Genomic DNA, 18,599 nt, shown 5'->3' on the forward strand with positions numbered 1-18,599 from the left:
CTGTTATTGTAATAACAGAATCACCTTTTCCACAGCTATTTAAATCTAATAGTTAGGCCACAGAATCCTTTGACTGTTGGGTGACACATTTCAAACCACAGTTACCTATTATGATATAATGCTCCCCAGGTGGTACTAGTGGTAAACAATCTGCCTGCCAATGTAGGAGACATAAGGGATGTGGGTTTTATCCCTGGGTTGGGAAGATCCTTTGGAGTAGGAAATGGCCCACTCCAGTATTCTTGCCTGGAAAATGCTATGGGCAGAGGAGCCTGGTGGGCTACAGTCCAAGGGGCCACAAAGGATCTGACACAACTGAGTGACTCAAGCACATACAGTATACAATAGTATAATTCATAATTTTTAGGTTTCAAGAAATGTAATCCATCAATTCAAAAGTTTGGAATATTTAACACCATTGTCCATGAGATCAGAAATATTTATTCAATTAGATTGAAATCCTCAGAAAAATCAACTCCATAGCTTTTGAGGGGAGGGAGGTGTAATTTGATCTACTACCAAGTGGGGATTTGGGGAGGGGCAGGTATTTTGGGAGTTTGGGTAGGGAGGTTTCTTTTTTTAAGCTTTTATATTTTCCTATTTCTAGGTGGCTATGAAGTGTCCTGGTCTCCTTCTGACAGTTTGTCTAGATAAAACTTTTCTTTAAGACGGGCCTTGTCAAAGACACAAGGTAGCTGTTGAGAGTACAATAACCCATTTACAAAATGTTTAATGGTCATTTGTGTAAGTCGATTTATATAAACAGAAAATAGTTCTATATTTTCTTTGCCAAGTCAACAAGCGAAACTCTAGGACCAACACAATTAGGCCAAGGCTTTGGGGACAATGGCCGTACCTCCTTTGAGTAAGACTTGAGCGCCATCTGGAGGACCCACTTGAAACTACAGCATGGCAACGGAAGAATCTAATGCTTCCAAGCAACCCGGTATAACTGGGGAACTGATGGACAATAGAGGCAGGAAAGAACTGCCTCCATTCAATGGTTTCAGCTCCTACTATTTCAAGCTTCCATCGGAGGATTGAGAGTAGTGTTACTGAGTGAGGTACTTTCAGCCGAGGTGGGAGATGAAACCATAACATTTGAAGAGCAGTAACATTAGCTTCTTAGTAAATACAGGTCAGGAAGTGTTTGCAAGAGGCAATCAGGCAACTAGTTCCCCAGTTTGTTGCATCTTGCTGTCCCCTCTCCTTACCTTGAGTAGAGGGGTACACACAATATCCACTTTATTCCCAAGATATAACTGACTGATAGTTAAGTTTTTTTTTAGAGGCATTAACATTTTAATAGATTGAAAGTCTTAGTAAAAAAAAAAAAAAGAAAAAAAAGAGACAGAGAGAAATAATAGCAGAATTTCCAGTAGATGTCAATTGTTGGCTTTGGTAGAGTAAGAAGAACCATCTCCTTTATCAAATACTTAATTATTCCTTTTAAACAAACAAGGTTGCTTCCTTACTGATTCAGTCATTTTAATGAAATTGTTTTAAAAGGAGTGTGTAACCCTTAAGAGTCTGAATGGTGAAAAATGCTTGCATTTCCCGTTTCTGTATTTCTCCTTAGATACTGGAATTTCTAATGAGATAGTAGTCTCCTACCTCAATGCTTTTCAAATATCTCTGGTGAAAAAAAATTTTTTTCTTTTTAAATTTCCAATCACTTGGTGGACCAATACTTGGGTAAATTAAAATCAAAATGTTATGAATTTTATGTTCATATCTAAAAATTTAGTGTCCCTCTGTACTTGTCACAGACTGTTTCGTGTGCAGACTGGCATTGGTCTGTGGATGGCATAGAGAATCACCCCTCTAGTCTCTCTTTAAAAATACTTGCATATGGCCTAAAGATCTCTGCCCACCATGGCCACCATGGTTACATTCAAGAGCTTGACTTACACTTTTCTTTCAACTTTTACAAGAAGAGAGTCTCCAAATCCATAATTATGAACATTTCAGATGCTTTCTTTTCTCCATTTTAAACTGACCCTCTACCTGCACTATGTTGATGCAACTTTCTATTCCTTTGTTTATCAGTTCAATCCCGTTCAGGGTCACTAACTTTATTGGCGGTGAATTTGGCCTGGATGCCAGAAGCTCGTGTAAGACATGTGGGTAGCACAGAAGTTCAGATATTTGAGGATTCCCAGGAGGAATCCACCAGGAGGAAACAACATAGCTGACAAGACATATGCTTTCTTTTTTTTTTTTTTGGCCGCCCATAGCATGTGGGATCTTAGTTCCCCAGCCAGGAATTGAACCCACACCCTCTGCAGTGGAAGTGTAGAGTCCTAATCACTGGACCACCATGGGAGTCCTGCTATGCTTTCTTGACATAAAGATTACAGGAAAACTTCAGTTGAACTTTTTTCCCCCAAAAAACACAGGTTGAAAGAGTCTTTTGATGGACAAGCGATTCCAGTATTCTGAATTTCTTTCATCTACCGGTTGAAAGGCAATGAATTCTCTTTTCTTATCCCAATAACTTCAAGCTGAAAATTCCACATGTCCGTGTATTAAGTGAAGTGTTTGTAAATTTTCATTTATAAGGCACAAACCCTATACATCTCTCAAGAGAAAGGGGAAAAAAAAAGATGTGAAGACAGTAACCTAGGAAGAGAGGAGGTTCATCAAACTGGAGTGAAAAGCCACCTCCCTTTTTAGTAAACAGAGACCTTATACTGATAGGAAATACAGTCTTTGGGGAGGGTTTCAGTGCAGCCCCCTTCACTGGATCACTGCAGAAGGCAGTCCTCAGGGGGCTGTGAAGCCAGGACACATCAACTGTAAGTACCCACCCCCACCCCCCATCCCACAGAAGCTGCTGGGCAGTGATGTCCCAGCAGAACATTCTGTCTACAGGGTGCCCAGTTCACCAGCCTCACCCAAAGAGGCCTTTGGGGACCAACCTTGCATGAGTATACACACGTGCCTGTCCTGGGGCTTGATTTAAGCTGCTCTAAGCTGAGGTACAATGCTTTCCCGAGGACCGTGAACTAGGAGAGTTACAAGGGTCCTTCATGGGGCAGCATCTATTTAAGAGGCTGGACCTTGAGTTCCGCTTCAAACAATCAGATCCCTAGAACCAATTCACTCTACCAGGGGCTTTTTGAACATGCTGGTCAAAATCTGGAGAAGATTCTCTGAAGAAAGCTCCAGATCTTCTGGCATGTAAAGCAGCCCTAGTAGATGTCAAGTAATCCTGCAGTGCACGGGGGTAAAACAGAAGGGTCCCATGACACCAAACAGTAGCCATGCTTGCTGGCTGGGCCTCCTGATGGCTCTTGGCATTGTATTTTCTAGTACCGTTTCCATTAGTATTGTATGAGAGTAAATATCCTGAATGCCTGCCTGGATCCAAGCATTTCCGGGAAGCATGGCTGCTTCATCATCCTCACTATGCCCATCCAAGGTACAGCTGGGAATGAACAGCACTCTGGAGAAAACAGCCAGGCAGACGTCATCCTGAGAAAAGCGGCTAGAGAAGGGACCAGAAGTCAGACGAATCCAGTATCCAATCACCAAAGACCAGCATCGCAAAAGAATGCCCATTTCAATACAGTGTGGTCCAGCCACCTTGTAATTTTTTCAGTCCCATTAGATTTTCCCTTTAGTCCAGGGCTGGCCCCCGGGGGCCATAGTCAGAACGCGACTCAATGTTCAGGTATGAAGATGATTCTTAATTCAGTGTCCGATGAACCTTAGCCAAGGTCCCTTCCCTTCCTGTATCTCTTAAGGCTAGAGCCCAGAGGATGAAAGATAAACCTTTCATTCACGACAGTGATAACAGAACTCTTGGAACCTTTGGCTTCCCAACGCCATAGCCATAGCCACCCTTGGAAATATAGGACTCATTTAAAAGCCCACTCTTAAAAACACAAAGTCACCTCCTACTGTAGGCTCAAGTTCTCCCTAAATCACGACAGGCCGCCTCCACACCGCACCCCCCAAGCAGTCTCAGGAATCTTTCTTGGTCAGTCTGGCCTTGATTTTTTGTCTCAAGAAGGCTGCAGTGCCCGCACTGCAGGCCACCACGAAGAAGAAGGAGAGGCAGGCCAGGTAGATGGACAGGGGGCTGTGGCGTGGCAGGTAGATGTCCTGTCGCCCCTTGTAGTCCAGGAGGATGGCCTCCAGCTGGGAGAGCGTGCAGACAGACAGAAAGGTGTGGAAGATCTGGTGCCCGTGGCCCACGATGTCACAGGAACCAGGGAAGTACTTCTCCGGGACCGGGCAGGAGAAGAAGTAGGCACTGACCAGGAAAAAGATGATCTGGAGGGTATGGTACCAGGCCGCTGGGTCCTGGCAGCCAGACAGGTGGCAGAGAACCACGCGATGGACCACGGGGCTGATGTCCAGGATGTAGGCCAGCCCGGAGGGCACCACCTGGCAGATCTTCCTCATGACCGGGTAGGGCCTGCGGTACCGGTACTTAGCGTAGCAGCAGCCGGCGCACGATAACCAGCCACAGAAGGCGGCGGCCGGCAGGAAGAGGAGCCAGAAGTGCTCGTACCAGGCCTGGTCGGAGGTGTAGAAGAAGTGGACCAGGGCGCTGCCGTACTGATAAACGCTCACGCCCACGTAGTCCACGAAGTAGAAGGTGTAGTGCGAGAGCTCCGACTTGGACTGCAGCAGGTGGGCCAGGAGGCTGAAGGTGAGGTATGTGATGGAGGACAGGACGTAGACGAGCAGGGGCAGCGCGTAGGCAGAGGTCCACGGCAGGCCCTCGGCCTCCACGAAGGCCCAGAACCGCAGGAGGACGGCCAGCGCCGCCAGCAGGTGGGTCCAGACGTTGACCACCTCGTTGTGTTTCTGAAAGAGGCTGAAGAAGTAGTAGCGCCACTCGTGGCCGGTGGGGCGGTACCCGGCGCGGATGTAAGGCTCCCGGAAGAGCTGGGGCACGTCAGTCTCGGGGACCGTGCCGGGCATCTTGGGCAGCCCATCCTCCAGGATCTTGGGCAGGCGTCGCAGATGCTGCCCGCTCACGGACAGGGTGCTCAGACGCTCCAGGATGGCGGTCGTCATGGCTGCCCCGGGATGCTACCTACAAGAAACAGTGAAGATGGGCAAAGATACCGTGAGAGAGGGGCAGGTTTTCTCGTGTAGCTGGGCAGGCGGGGACTGTAGGCAGCTTCTTTGAGCCTCATTCTTTTTTCATACGTAGAATAATAGAGTTGGACCAAGGTCCCTTACTGTCCTGACATTCTGACTTTGACATCTCTTCTACCCTCTACAGTGTGAGGCCAAGTCGCATCCTGTAAAAGGGAATGTTAGCAACCTTATTTTTATGACATCTACCAAGTAACTAAGGGTACCTTTAAAGCTTTGCTAGATGATATTTGCTAGATGGCTCAGTGGTAAAGAATCTGCCTGCCAATGCAGGAGACTCAAGATATGCAGGTTCGATCCCTGGGCTGGAAAGATCCCCTGGAGAAGGAAATAGCAACCCACTCCAGTGTTCTTGCCTGGAAAATCCCATGGACAGAGGAGCCTGGTAGGCTACAGTCTCTGGGGTCACAAAGAGTTGAACACAACTGAGCACATACCCTTAAACAAGACAATATTAAAATGTAATCAGACAGGCTCTAAAAGTACAAAGTATTTTTATTGAAATACAAAAATGATCAATGTTGATACGATGAATGAGTGTCTACATTTCTTGAGCACTAATCTTAAATCATCCACTAATTTCACTGAGAACCTGAAAATCTGAGATAAGCAATAGTAACTTGAAACTCAAGGTCATCCGTAGGGTGGTAAAGACCAAGGAATATTCTGGGAAATTTTAACAGTTGAACAAAATTAACATGTGGCCTAAATTTAACATGAAATCTAATTGCAAAGATTGTGTGTGTGTGTTTAAATTATGCTCTGGAAAGCAAGTAGTTTTGGACTCACCTTTCCTGAGTACCCAAATCTGTATGTGATAAGTTTGAGCCTTCAAAAATATTTAACTTGCACTTGGAATTTTTAGGTGATACAAGAACCAGATGAGCATGGTGATTATTTCATAAAAGAGCTGCAAAATTTCAGATGAAGTTACTGAATAAAGCAATGGATTTTCAATCTATCTATAGATACCTTCATATTCCTCAAACTCTTTTCTTCATAAAAGTTCAAAACCTGATTGATTCAAATGGCCTGTGTTTCTTCAGAGTCCTTTAGCAAAGGATACAGCCCGTGTTTCTCAGGGCACTGCAGATTTTAGCTAAGCAAATGTAATTTTCCCATACACACTTCTTAATCAATATTAAAAGGGCAAAAAATACCTCACTGGGTCAAAAATGTAGGGCATGAAAATTAATAAAATGTAAAAAAACAAAGTCTAGGGAGACCTGGAGTCAAGCGTTTGGGTGGCTGCTCCCTGGGTGACCTTGGGCCAGTCACAGACCTCGCTAAGCTTCAGTCTCTTCATCTGTAAAATGGGATGATCATTGTCCATATTGGGTGGGATGTTTTGATGGTTAAATGAGAGACTCTAGATAAAGTGAGGAGCACTCTTCCTGGCCCAGTTGGGTGCTCGAGTGTCAAATCCTGCTGCTATGCTATGACTGGGAGCTGGGCTCTGTGCTGGAGACTGATTAGATCTGCTCCCTGCCTTGGAGGAGGTCAGATTTACAGGACAGACAGACACACAGGTAAATCATGACAGAAACCTGGGATGAGTGCCCCATGAGAGGCGAGGGCGGTTCACTGTTTCTTGTGTTTTAACAATTGATAATATATATTTATTTAAGGACAGTACAGGGGCCACCTATAAATGATACCTGAATAGAACAGAGAACACACATCCAAACAATTTGAATAAGAGAGAGATATTTGTTGCCCACAGGCCACAAGGTCTCTGTAAACAACAAAAACAGAAGGTGGAAGGGGGTGGGTAAGCGGGCTTTTCCAAGCGACCCCTGAAGTAACTTTTAAGGAAAAGTCAGAATTTCCAAGAGACAATAGGGAAGTGGGTTTGGGTTGGGGTGTGGGGGTAGAAGATGTCCAGGCAGAGAGCAAGGTCGAACCCAGGCTCCCAAGGAGGTGGCACTTGTGTGGCTGGAAGGACGACGCTGGCTCCAGAGATCTGAGCTCCAACCTGCAGTCCCGTCAACATGCCTGCAGCGCCAGCCTGGGCGTTGTCATCTGGGAAGCAGAGCTGACGACACAGGACTTTATGATGTATTTATTGCCTGTAAAGCATTCGACACCGGGCTTGGTCCCAAATCCTCAACTGGCAAAATGTTGCCATTATTATGACAAGGTTGGTGGTTGGTGCGAGAGGCAGGGGGCATTGATGAGCAGAGGGCCCAATGCCCGCTCTGTACCGGGTCCTGAGACATCTGTTCAGCCAGCACCCACCATGGATCCCCCGGCAGGATCCGGCTGTGAACTGTGCCCATAGAGGAATTAAAGACACCAAGAGAAACTAACTAAGCATTACAGAGTCAGTCAGAAAGACAGAAGGAGGGGAAGCAGGAAAAAACAAAAAGGTATCATTTGAATACCTTAATTCATTTAAAAACAAGAAAATAGAGAGAGGAAAAGCTAAGCAGTGCTTCCGCTATCAGCCAGCAGAGGGATCCAAGAGCCCGGAGGTTTAAGTTCGGCACAGCCTCGCCTCCAACTGACCTCCGCGGCGGTTGGTGACAGAGCCCAGCAGGGGAGGTGCGGGATGGGTGGGGTGCCCTGGCCCTGGGGTCGGTGGATCCACTGCAGGGCTCGGCCTGGGACAGGGGACGGCACTGAAGCTAAGATCTGCGTTGGCTGAGCAGCTCTGATGGGGAAGCAGGGCTCGCGGGGGCCCTGGGGCGCTAAAGGGCTCTATTCTTTACACACAGGTTTCTACCATGTCTGGTGAAGCACGGAGGGAGATCAGATGAAAGTTATCAGTCTGGTTTTACTGTTGAAAAAAAAAAGAGATGAGTCACGGGGGGTATGAGCTGTGGGAGAAGGAATCCCGGAAGAAGCTCCTTGCTACGCCCCGCCCGCATTGCCCACTGAGTGCTGTGTGCTGAGTCGCTCAGTCGTGTCTGACTCTGCAACCCCATGGGCTGTAGCCCGCCAGGCTCCTCTGTCCATGGGCATTCTCTGGGCAAGAATACTGGAGTGGGTTGCCATTTCCTCCTCCGGGGTATCTTCCCGACCCAGGAATCGAACCCACATCTGCTGCATCTCCTGTATTGCAGGTAGATTCTTCACCTGCTGAGCCATCAGGAAAACACCCTACTACCCCCTTAGACAGGCTTAACTTCACCAAGACAGAGTGGCCACCGCTTCCAGAAACAGGCATCAAAGGGCCAGCTGTAGGGACTTCCCTGGTGGCCCAGTGGTCTCCACTCCCAGGGCCTGGATTCAATCCCTGGTTGGGGAACAAGATCTCACATGCCACAACTAAGACCCAGTGCAGCCAAATAAACAAAAATCTTGTAAAAGGGGGGCCAGCTGTAAAGTCTGAGAGCACGCTTTGGAGGAAACCACATCTTGCCATCATGATGTTGGTGCAGACACACACACCCCCAGCTTTCCCTGAGGCCCCTCCTGACTCCCCACCTCCACCCCCAAGGTGCCCTGGCTCCCACCCACCCTGGTCTCACCTCCCCATCACACTTCTCTCCCAGGCCCTGACCCCTGGTGATGTACTCACTTCCCCACCAACAGCCAGCCCCTTTAAGGGCAGGGACATGGTGGTGTGCAAGTTCCCAGGCTAAAACGGTTTGCAGCGTATAAAATAATCATACACTTAATCATGATTTACTGAAGAAACAGTTCTTTAGGCCCAGACATACAGCACCAATTTCATTCTGTTCTGCCAGGTTGAAGAAAAAAAAAAAAATCATGGTTTGTAAGTTGGGAAGTCTGGCTGTTAATATTTGCTCTACACAATGAGCTATGTGGCCATGCCCAAGATGTTTAACTACTCAAGGTCAATCTCCTCATAAATAAGAGTGGGTGGGAGATGTTTTCCCTGTCTCTCTACATCTTAGAAAAAAGAGTCAATAAGGAAAAATGAGCAGTAGCTGAACAGTATTTTGAAAAGTCAAACCATGCACACTGAAGTATCAGCAAGATCTGAGCTAAAGAACACATAGACAGGTTACAATTAGTAACATACATATTTTGTACTTTATGATTGATTTTAATGCAATCTTTGAAAACAGAATTGGAATTTAATAATTTTGGATACATTTCTGGATTCTTCATAATACTTTCCCCAACTGCTTTATATAGAGTTTAATAAGATTTAGATTGTAATGGGATTGGAATCAAAAGTTCTGTTTCTTGAGTACAATATCCGCACCATGAATTCAGTTCAAATTTATAAGAAAGTACTGTAAAATATTACATCATACTTTGGACTATTTAGGAGTCCAATCTTAAAGTTTATCTCAGGTACTCCTTTAAAACTATTAATAAAGCTAATGGTTTTACAGCTAGAGTATGCCATCTAAAAAAAATTAAAAGCTGCACATTTGGGAAATGGACATAGTTTGGCATTGATGATATTTTATCTAGAGGCCAAAGAGAGGACTCTAAGGCAATGATGTTCCCTGACTAATTACAAGGGCCCTAGGGGAACTGACTACAGACTTGGAATAGCCAATTCCCTGGAGAAGTCTGGATGAGGAATTAGCAATTCCAGCCCTACCATTCATATAGGATTTTAGGCACATCATTCAAATTCTCTATACTTGTGTCTTTGTCCATAAAAATGAAGGTACAGTCTCTACATGTTCTAATGCTATGAAAGTCTATCATTCATCTGGGCTATGTTTTGAATGTGCTGAAGGTCCAGCAGTGAGCTGAAGTCACCAACCAACAGACCCAGTGACATCACCTCGTGTCACTGTCGGGGGGAGGCTCACACAGATGGCAGGAAGGTGGCCTGCTGGTTGTTGGACAGAGAACAAAAGAGCAGCGATTTCCATCAAAGAGGGAAGAAGAAATGCTCCCAGAATCCATAGATACCTAGCCTCACACAATGCTACAAAACCATAAATGACCGAGGAAGAACAGTGGCCAAAATGCCAGCTTGATGTCCATTTATAAGGCAGGGAACCCTGCTGTGAGCAGGCTTTGGTCTGACCAGAGACTGAAGTGGACTTGCAACAGCCTCAGAAAACCCCAGGACCTCCACAGCCATCCATCAAGTAAGGGGCCGCTGGGCGCACACTGAACTTGGCAACCGCATCTGCCAAGGATCAGACCACTGTTTATAAAGTCATATTTTAAAAGGCGGCAGTACCAGCAGAATTCTATTATTAGCAGAAACAATTTTAACATGGGTTCAGATTTACCAGCTGTTAATGCATATCCACTCCATATTTAAGAAAACCTGAAAAAACAAATAGGGGCTTCCCTGGCAGCTCCTTGGTAAAGAATCTGCCTGCCAAGCAGGACATGCGGGTTTGATCCCTGGGTTAGGAAGATCCCCTGGAGGAGGGAATGGCAACCCACTCCAGTATTCTTGCCTGGGAAATCCCATGAACTGAGGAGCCTGGTGGGCCACAGTCCATGGGGTCGCAGAGTCAGACACGACTTAATAACCAAACCACCACCACCACCAGCAGCAAACAAATAGCATTTCAGCATCCAAAACTGGGAGCTCTGATTTAATGACGATAAACCTATACAATGGAATACTAGACACCCATTAAGATAATTAGGTAGATATATTGCACTTATTGCTATAGAGAGATTCATGTGACATAAATGTGTGCTCCGTTGTTTCTCGCTGTTCTGGCACTTAGAACAGCACCGAGTAGATGCTCAACAAAGACTTGAATAAATACATGAATGAAAGACATTATTACAAAAGAAGCAAATTAGAAGTATGCATCCCATTTTTGTAAAGATATACCTATGGCACAGAGAAAGAATGATATATAATCAGAACACCAATACAGATATTGCAAAGTAATGGATGAGTCAATACTATTATATTTTTGACAGTGAGTAGTTACTACTTTTATAACTGGGAAAATGGAGTTATTGTTATTTTACAAATAGGAATATTTGACACAAATCTACAAAAACTGGTAAAACGATTAATCAGTATATTTAATTAGTACATCCTTCTCCCCACCTGCCAAAACAGTCCAGCAATATAAAGGAATATATACTTACTTGTATTATCCTGTGGATTTCAAGCTCAGCTAGTTAGTATATCATGATAATGACCTTCTTGTCAGAAGTGTCGACTGGAGAAAAAATATACAACCTAAAAGTTGTGAATTATGTTTTATTAGCAGAACTTACTGAGGAGTCAGTCTCTCAGACACTCTGAGCATCTGCTCCAAAGATAAAAGGAAGGGGCCTGGATATATTAGGAGATTTCCTTGGGGAGAAAAATGTAGTGGAACATCAAAAGATCAACTGCTTATTTAAAAAACAAAAATAAATAAAAATAAAAACCAGTCATCTCAAGTTAATGATGTTAATGCTTTGCGTATTAGCTCCTTGGTAAAGGAGCTTGGGAAATTGGAAGAGTCTGAGTTTATTGAAATTATTCCTTAGATATATATCTTAAACTGTCTAGGATCAGTATTCAGTTTTTCTCCACCCTGAATTCACCCCCAGGACTCACCTTAGGGGTAGCTGCAGTGGATGAGGGTTTGATGGTGGAAAACATTCTCTGTTTGTGGAATGACAGGCAACATTTTTGCTGCAGGAGTAAGCAGGAGTAGCTATACTTGCCACAATGTAAGCTAAGGGTCATGCGGGTGGGGGAGTAAAGGGGTTAAAGGAGAAAAATTGTGTAACATCTGCTGGTAAGGCTGCAAGCATGTTCTCTGAGCTTAGGAAAGCCAGTACAGTATAGATAATATTGTATATATAATATTGTCAAAAGACTTTTCTTGCAGCACATAAATCCAAAGCGCCTTGATAATCGAGTCCATCTCTGACCTTGTAGGCCCTGGCACGGCTGAATCCTGCCTATAAAAAAGGTGAGGTACACCTGTTTGCCAGGAACACATGTCACTTGGGCTCAATGATCCCCACGTCTGAATCTCTCCCTCTGTGGCTCTCCTTAATATGGATAGGAGAAAGAAAGTGTCAGTCGCTCAGTTGTGTCTGACTCTCTGCAACCCCATGAACTGGAGTCTGCCAGGCTCTTCTGTCCATGGGATTTCCCAGGCAGCATCACTGGAGTGGGTTGCCATTCCCTTCTCCAGGGGATCTTCCCGACCCAGGGATCAAACCTGCGTCTCCTGCATTGGCATGTGGATTCTTTACAGCTGAGCCACCAAGAGAGCCCTCTTCTCTCTTGAGCAGGTACTGTTTTCAAAACACCTCATTACAGACCCAGAATGCACCTTCCACATGCAATAAGTAGCATCTGTGTTTCATTCTAGTGGTAGAATGTGGAGGAGCTGGGAACAGTTTAGAATGCATTGGGCCGTCTAAGGTAAATAGCCAGCTTGGCTGGATGTGACGATCCTTTTCCTTCAGAGACTGCTTGTTTGGGTAAAGGTGAGCTCTACTGTCTGAACCACCTGTTAATTAAAGCCTAGGGACAGGGAGCCTCTTAGGACTTTCCACAAGAGTGGAATCACTGGCTTCATTCGGCACGGTCTGGCTTCAGCTATGCAATCTCTCGCCTGCAGGAAGCTTCATTACCCAGGTTCCGCAAACCTGCTGGGACCTGGGCCAGCCCAGGTGAACCCCAAAGAGAGCCACAGATTGTCACTGGCAGGAAATCAATCCTGGAAATGTACTTTCCACAGCAGAAGAATCTGATAACAAAGGAAGGCTGGGTTGGCGCAATGAGTTAGGTGTTTCCTAGCAATTCAGAGTTAACCCTTTTGCAACTAATGCCATACACTCTACCGGTGGTTCCAAGATGGGTTTTTCAATTTTCTAGCACATCATTTCATTCACAGTTTTCTCTATAGACATCCTCAAGCGTGCCTTCCTGATCAGTTGCTCAGTCATGTCCAACTCTTTGTGACCCCATGGACTGTGGCCTGCCAGGCTCCATTGTCCATGGGATTAACGCAGCAAGAATACTGGAGTGGGTTGCCATTTCCTCCTCCAGGGGATCTTCCCAACTCAGGGATCAAACCCCCGTCTCTTGTATCACCTACATTGGCAGGTGGATTCTTTACCACTGAGCCACCTGGGAAGCCCAGACATCCTCAAGAGCTTAGTAAAATTCTACACTGGCCATGGAGTTTTCTCCAGGTTATCTTGATTTCTTTCCTCCCAGAACCCTTGCCTACCCACCTATCTTACATGTTTTGGTTAGCAGGACGTCTGGATTTACATGCTACTTGCCTGCTCTGTGTGCAGACGGTCAGTTACTGGGTTGCAAGTTCTTTGAGACAGAAACACGGGCTTACCCATCCTTTATTCCTCTTCTTAGCAATTATCAGAGGAAAGGAGGCCCAGAATGCGTCAATGGATGTTTGTTCAAAACCAAAGTGAAAGAAGACTCTCCTTTGGCCCTCTTTGCTTCTAAAGGTAAAACCAGTGAGATTTTGGATAAGGAACACATAAGGGATTTTTTTCAGCAGGAAACATTTGACGTAGATGTTGTTTATCTGGGTGTAGTTCATCCACTTGGGAGGTGTCCATAACAATATTTAAATTGTTCACGGGGTTTCCAATCACCAGATGACTTTTGGTCCATTTCCTCCTATCATTGGTACTTTTGTGCCCAAGAATGCCTAAGCAAAGATGCAGGGAAGAGAGGCCAGGTAGAAGAAAAATAAAGTCAAAGAACACTGGAGCAGGAGTTAGGAGACCTAGTTTTTTATTCTTATTGCATAGAAAAGCAGAACAGACTGTCCCGGTTCCCTGAACAAGCCACACACTTAGATTGCCAAGCCTCCATCTATGCCTGGCAAACCCTGCTTCTCTCTCGAGTCCAGGCTCAGATAGAATGTTCTCTGGGAAGTTCAGCAACAGCCTCAAGCAGAATTAATTGCACCCTGTTATATCCCCTTAGTCTTATGTTGTAACTGGTTGTACTTGCGTCTTCTTTACATTAAACTGTGAAATTCAATGAGTTGCACAAGGAAGTCATTTAAAACATTTTTTTAGTTTGTGTTACTTCATCACGAGAATAACTGAGGTATAGAGAATTTATGCCTCAGCCCTTCCCTGCTGAGACATAGAGAATTGAAGTGACTTAATCGAAGCTCTGAACTGAATCTGCCCTGAGGTATGGGCACTGCTTTCTGTGTTCCACCCATCAAACACGAGTGGAATAGGAAGAGCTGGATAAGTCATGGGAGCCTGTCTGCCTGTGAGCTGATGGCAACCTAGGAAAAAATCTGGATTCTGGCCAGGACATCTGCCCGTGCGGTCCAGAGTCCCTTCCCAGGCATCCCAGGAGGCTCTCCTAAGGGAACCCCTTTCCTCTATGGGCTTTTCCACAGTTGAAGTAGAAACTCACAATCAGTAGCTGATCTGGTTAAAAACTCTTAGTCATTCCGCAGATGAGTTTCATTGGAAAAGGTGATCGGTTCAGATCAACAGCTGTGAACAGGGCCACACCCTGGTCTTCATCGCCATCATTTTACAACCACTTGCCCGCCTTGTCGGCAGTTTCTACAAGGTGGCGGAGGTTTCTCACTCAGGGTTACTTGAACTCCAGGGTCTCTGATGTGACGTGCCTTCCTCCTGATCACAACCTTCCTTACTTCCGGCTAGACTATTTCCTCCCACCAGCTCACGGGCTCTGGGCTCCTCGGAACCTCCGACCCATCTTCTTTTTTTTTTTCCATCTTCTCTTAGTTTGTCCACCTCACTTGGCCCCACTGCCATCCCAACATCCCATTTTTAACTGAAAAACTCTCAGTAAAAGGAAGACTATTCTATCCTTTTAGTGAGATTCTCAAGTTGAGCATAGTATCGGTCTTCTTCCTTTTCTTCTTTGTCAAGGTCAGCAGGAAGCCATCTCTCTTTTTCAAGTTCTTCTAATTAACCAGGACTTTCTCTGCTTCCATTTACAAACCCTCTTCTTGGAAGTGTACTCGTAGGCACAGGACTGCACTCTCCTGAACAACTAGACAAAAACAGTTCTTGGCTCCCGTAAGACAAGAGCGATATTTTTGATCTTAGTTTCACTCCAGGGAAGTTAACAGCTAATCTAAGTTAAGTTCTTTGAGACACTCTAATCAATCAGTCTGTCCAGAAGATGCCATAGCTTCATCTTCAGTACTTCCTTGTAGTTGTTTAAATGCTTTCTTCGTATTAGCCACTTGGCTTCTCCTCTGGAGCATTCTATGCCCTCCATCCAGCCGCACCCTGGTGACTTCTAGTTTCTCTTTTTCCCTCAGCAGGTTCTGGGTAGTACTAGAGAAGGTCATCGAACATTACAAGACCATGTTGAATTCATGCCTTTTCACTCCACGAGACATCACTGTCTCTTGAGGTCCCATCAGCACTTTAAAATTTGTGTGTTTAAAACCAGACCTCTGCTATGTCTAGTTCTGTGACTGGTGTGACCAATCTCCTGGTCACCAAGCCTTGAAATCAAAGAGAAATTTCTTCTTTTCCTCCTCCGCTCACATTCCAGTCATCAAATCCTCTTTTTTTTTTTAACCGCAGTCTATTCCTTCTCTCACTCCCCTGCAGGCTGGTACACTGTCCCAGTTAGATTCCTGTGATAACCTCCTAACTGATCTTCTTATGTCCTCCAACCTCCGGCCACAGTTTCATCTTATTTAATTTGGCTAAACTTCTATGCCCACAAAGCCACCAGCTTTATTCTCTGCCAAATAAAGCTCACATCCATAAGGCAGTCAGTCAAAATCTTCCCTGCCTTGATCTGCACCCTCAACACTATCCACTGCTGATTTCACGCAGAATGAAACAGAGTGAAGAGAACAGAACCTGTCAGAGTGCACCCCACACATTAAGGATAAATACTGCCATGAAGCTCCTGGTTCCTAATATAATCTCTCATGAAGGGTCAGGCTAATGTTTGAAAACCACTGATATCTGTACCATTAGCCATTCCCAAACATGCCCTGTGATTTCCTCTTTCATTTTGAAATTACAAAATGCTTTGCGTACAAGAGAAAAGTATAAAGGGTGATACGACAAACAATTGCTTGTCAAATCTTGTGTCATATTAAGATTCAAAAATATATACGCATGATCCAGAGAAAACTCTACTTTGAAAGAATACTTTCACCCCAATGTTCATAGCAGCAAAAACTATTTACAATAGCTGGAAGCAACCTAAGTGTCCATCAACAGACAAATGGATAAAGAAGATGTGGTACACATATATAATGGAATACTACTCAGCCATAAAAAAAAAGAAATAATGCCATTTGCATCAACAGAGGTAGACCTAGAGATATACTAAGTAAGTCAGGAGAAAGACAAATACCCTACAATATTACTTATAGGTGGAATCTAAAATGAGCTTATTTATGACACAGACACCCAGACATAGAAACAAATTTATGGTCACCAAAGGGGAAAAGGGGTAGGTGAAGGATAAATTAGAGTTTGGGATTAGCAGATACAAACTACTACATATGAAATAAAAGCAAAGTCTTAATGTATAGCATGGGGAACTACATTCAATATCCTGTAATAAACCATAATGGAAAAGAATATAAAAAGGAATATGTGTGTGTGTGTATGTGTGTGTATATATATATATATATAAATTACTTTGCTATACAGCAGAAACTAACACAACATTGTAAATCAATTATACTTCAATTAAATATATATTTGTATGTATATAAATATGTCACTATGTACATGTGTTTTGTGTGTGTGTGCATATATACATATATACAGATGACTGTGTATACACATCTGACAGGGAAGCCTGGTGTGCTGCAGTCCATGGGGTCGCGAAGAGTTGGATACAACTGAGTGACTGAACAACAACAAATATATCATCTATGTCTATAAAACAGGTAACTGAGATCTAGCCTCCTGTAATCACTCATTCCTTTCCTCCTTTCCTCCCTCCCCAGCAGCAGCCACTATACACTAAATGTGGTGTTTTTCATTCCCACTAATGTTTTCATATGAAAATATTATGAGATTATAAAAGTACATAACTACCTGTAGTGATTAATTTTAAAAACATGAAATTAAAAGTCCATAAATTATATATATATATATAGGGATGTTTTAAATCTTTATATAAACTTTGCGCCTAATATTCTGCAGCCTTCTTTCTTAATTTAATGTTTTGTGTTTTTCCCACATTAATTGCTATGTGATTCTCCGATTCATTTTCTCTGCTGAGTATTTTCCAATGTATTTGTCCCTCCTCCTATGGACAGACATACAGGTTATTTATTTGCTGTGACAAATAAGGCTGCAGTGTGGTCTTCTAGGCTGCGTGCCTAGAAGGGGATTTCTCTTCAGTCCATCCGAAAGGAGATCAACCCTGAATATTCACTGGAAGGACTGATGCTGAAGCTCCAATACTTTGGTCACCTGATGCAAGGAACTGACTCATTGGAAAAGACCCTGATGCTGGGAAAGATTGAAGGCAGGAGGAGAAGGGGTTGACAGAGGATGAGATGGTTGGATGGCATCACTGACTCGACGGACATGAGTTTGAACAAATTGCAGGAGATAGTGAAGGACAGGGAAGCCTGGCATGCTGCAGTCCATGGGGTTGCAAAGATTGGACACGACTGAGCGACCGAACAACAACTTCAGGTCTTGGGCCAGACTGTTCCCTTTGCCTGGAAGGGCCTCCTCCCTATCTCTACCTCTGAAAACCTCACTCATCCCTGAAGTCACTTCTCAGAGGCTGATTCCTCCCACGTCCTTCCGATCCACCGAGTCAAAGCAAAACCCCTTCTGCCACCCGCAGTTTGTGTCACAAAATGATGCCATCACATACTTGTCCTGGGGTGGTTTGGGTACTTCTCCTATATCCCCAGCAGGCCTTATGAACAAGCACTGTCTCACGTGACCTTAAATCCATTTCCCTCACTTAGAGCCTGGCACATAGATCTGCCTGGAGTGAACCCTCCGTGAATGAACACGGAGTCCACCGAGCTTGTTTTCCTTCTTTTCGTACTAAGTACTGCTCTCAGCACTTCCCAGGTGGCTAAATGGTAAAGAATCCGCGTGCTGATGCAGGATATGCAGGTTTGATCTGGGTCGGGAGGATCCCCTAGAGAAGGAAATGGCAACTCACTCCAGTATTCTTGCCTGGGAAATCCTAGGGACAGAGGAGCCTGGCGGGCCACAGTCCATGGGGTAGCAAGAGTTGGACATCACTTAGTGGCTAAACAACAACTGCTCTCAGGGTGGGATGACATATATCTAATGACAACAGGATACAATAAAGTCTGCTGTGTTCCTGTGCCTTTCCCCACAAGGGCAAAGAGGAGCCTGTCTCTTTCTACATGCTGCATTGGGAGAAGCTGGGCACTCTCAGCTTGGTAACCACCTGGGGGCAGATGCCTGTAGGCAGCTCTGCATGCCTGCTCGAGTGCACTCAGTCACTCAGTCATGTCTGACTCTTTATGACCCCATGGAATGCAGCCCACCAGGCTCCTCTGTCTGTGGAATTCTCCAGGCAAGAATACTGGAGTGGGTTACCATTCCTTCTCCGGGGGATCTTCTTGACCCAAGGATCGAACCTGCACTGCAGGCAGATC

The 18,599-nt window shown here is 44.8% G+C and overlaps 1 protein-coding gene across 3 annotated transcripts in view; it reads right to left on the reverse strand.

Moving 5' to 3' along the window:
• Nucleotides 1-333: 333 nt before the first annotated feature.
• PAQR8 (progestin and adipoQ receptor family member 8) overlaps nt 334-18,599 on the reverse strand; it is a 39,196-nt gene continuing 20,930 nt past the window's right edge. For 2 of the 3 annotated variants that reach the window (XM_043450512.1, XM_043450511.1), the window contains exon 2: nt 334-5,053. In XM_043450512.1, coding sequence (XP_043306447.1) covers nt 3,970-5,034 — 1,065 coding nt within the window. In that variant the 5' untranslated portion in view covers nt 5,035-5,053 and the 3' untranslated portion in view covers nt 334-3,969. Of the gene's footprint in view, nt 5,054-6,832; nt 7,898-18,599 lie in introns of those variants that run through there. The other variant, XR_006266160.1, reaches the window with a different exon arrangement.

This window comes from Cervus canadensis, chromosome 28 (genome assembly GCF_019320065.1).
Source record: "Cervus canadensis isolate Bull #8, Minnesota chromosome 28, ASM1932006v1, whole genome shotgun sequence".
Classification (NCBI taxonomy): Eukaryota; Metazoa; Chordata; class Mammalia; order Artiodactyla; family Cervidae; genus Cervus; species Cervus canadensis.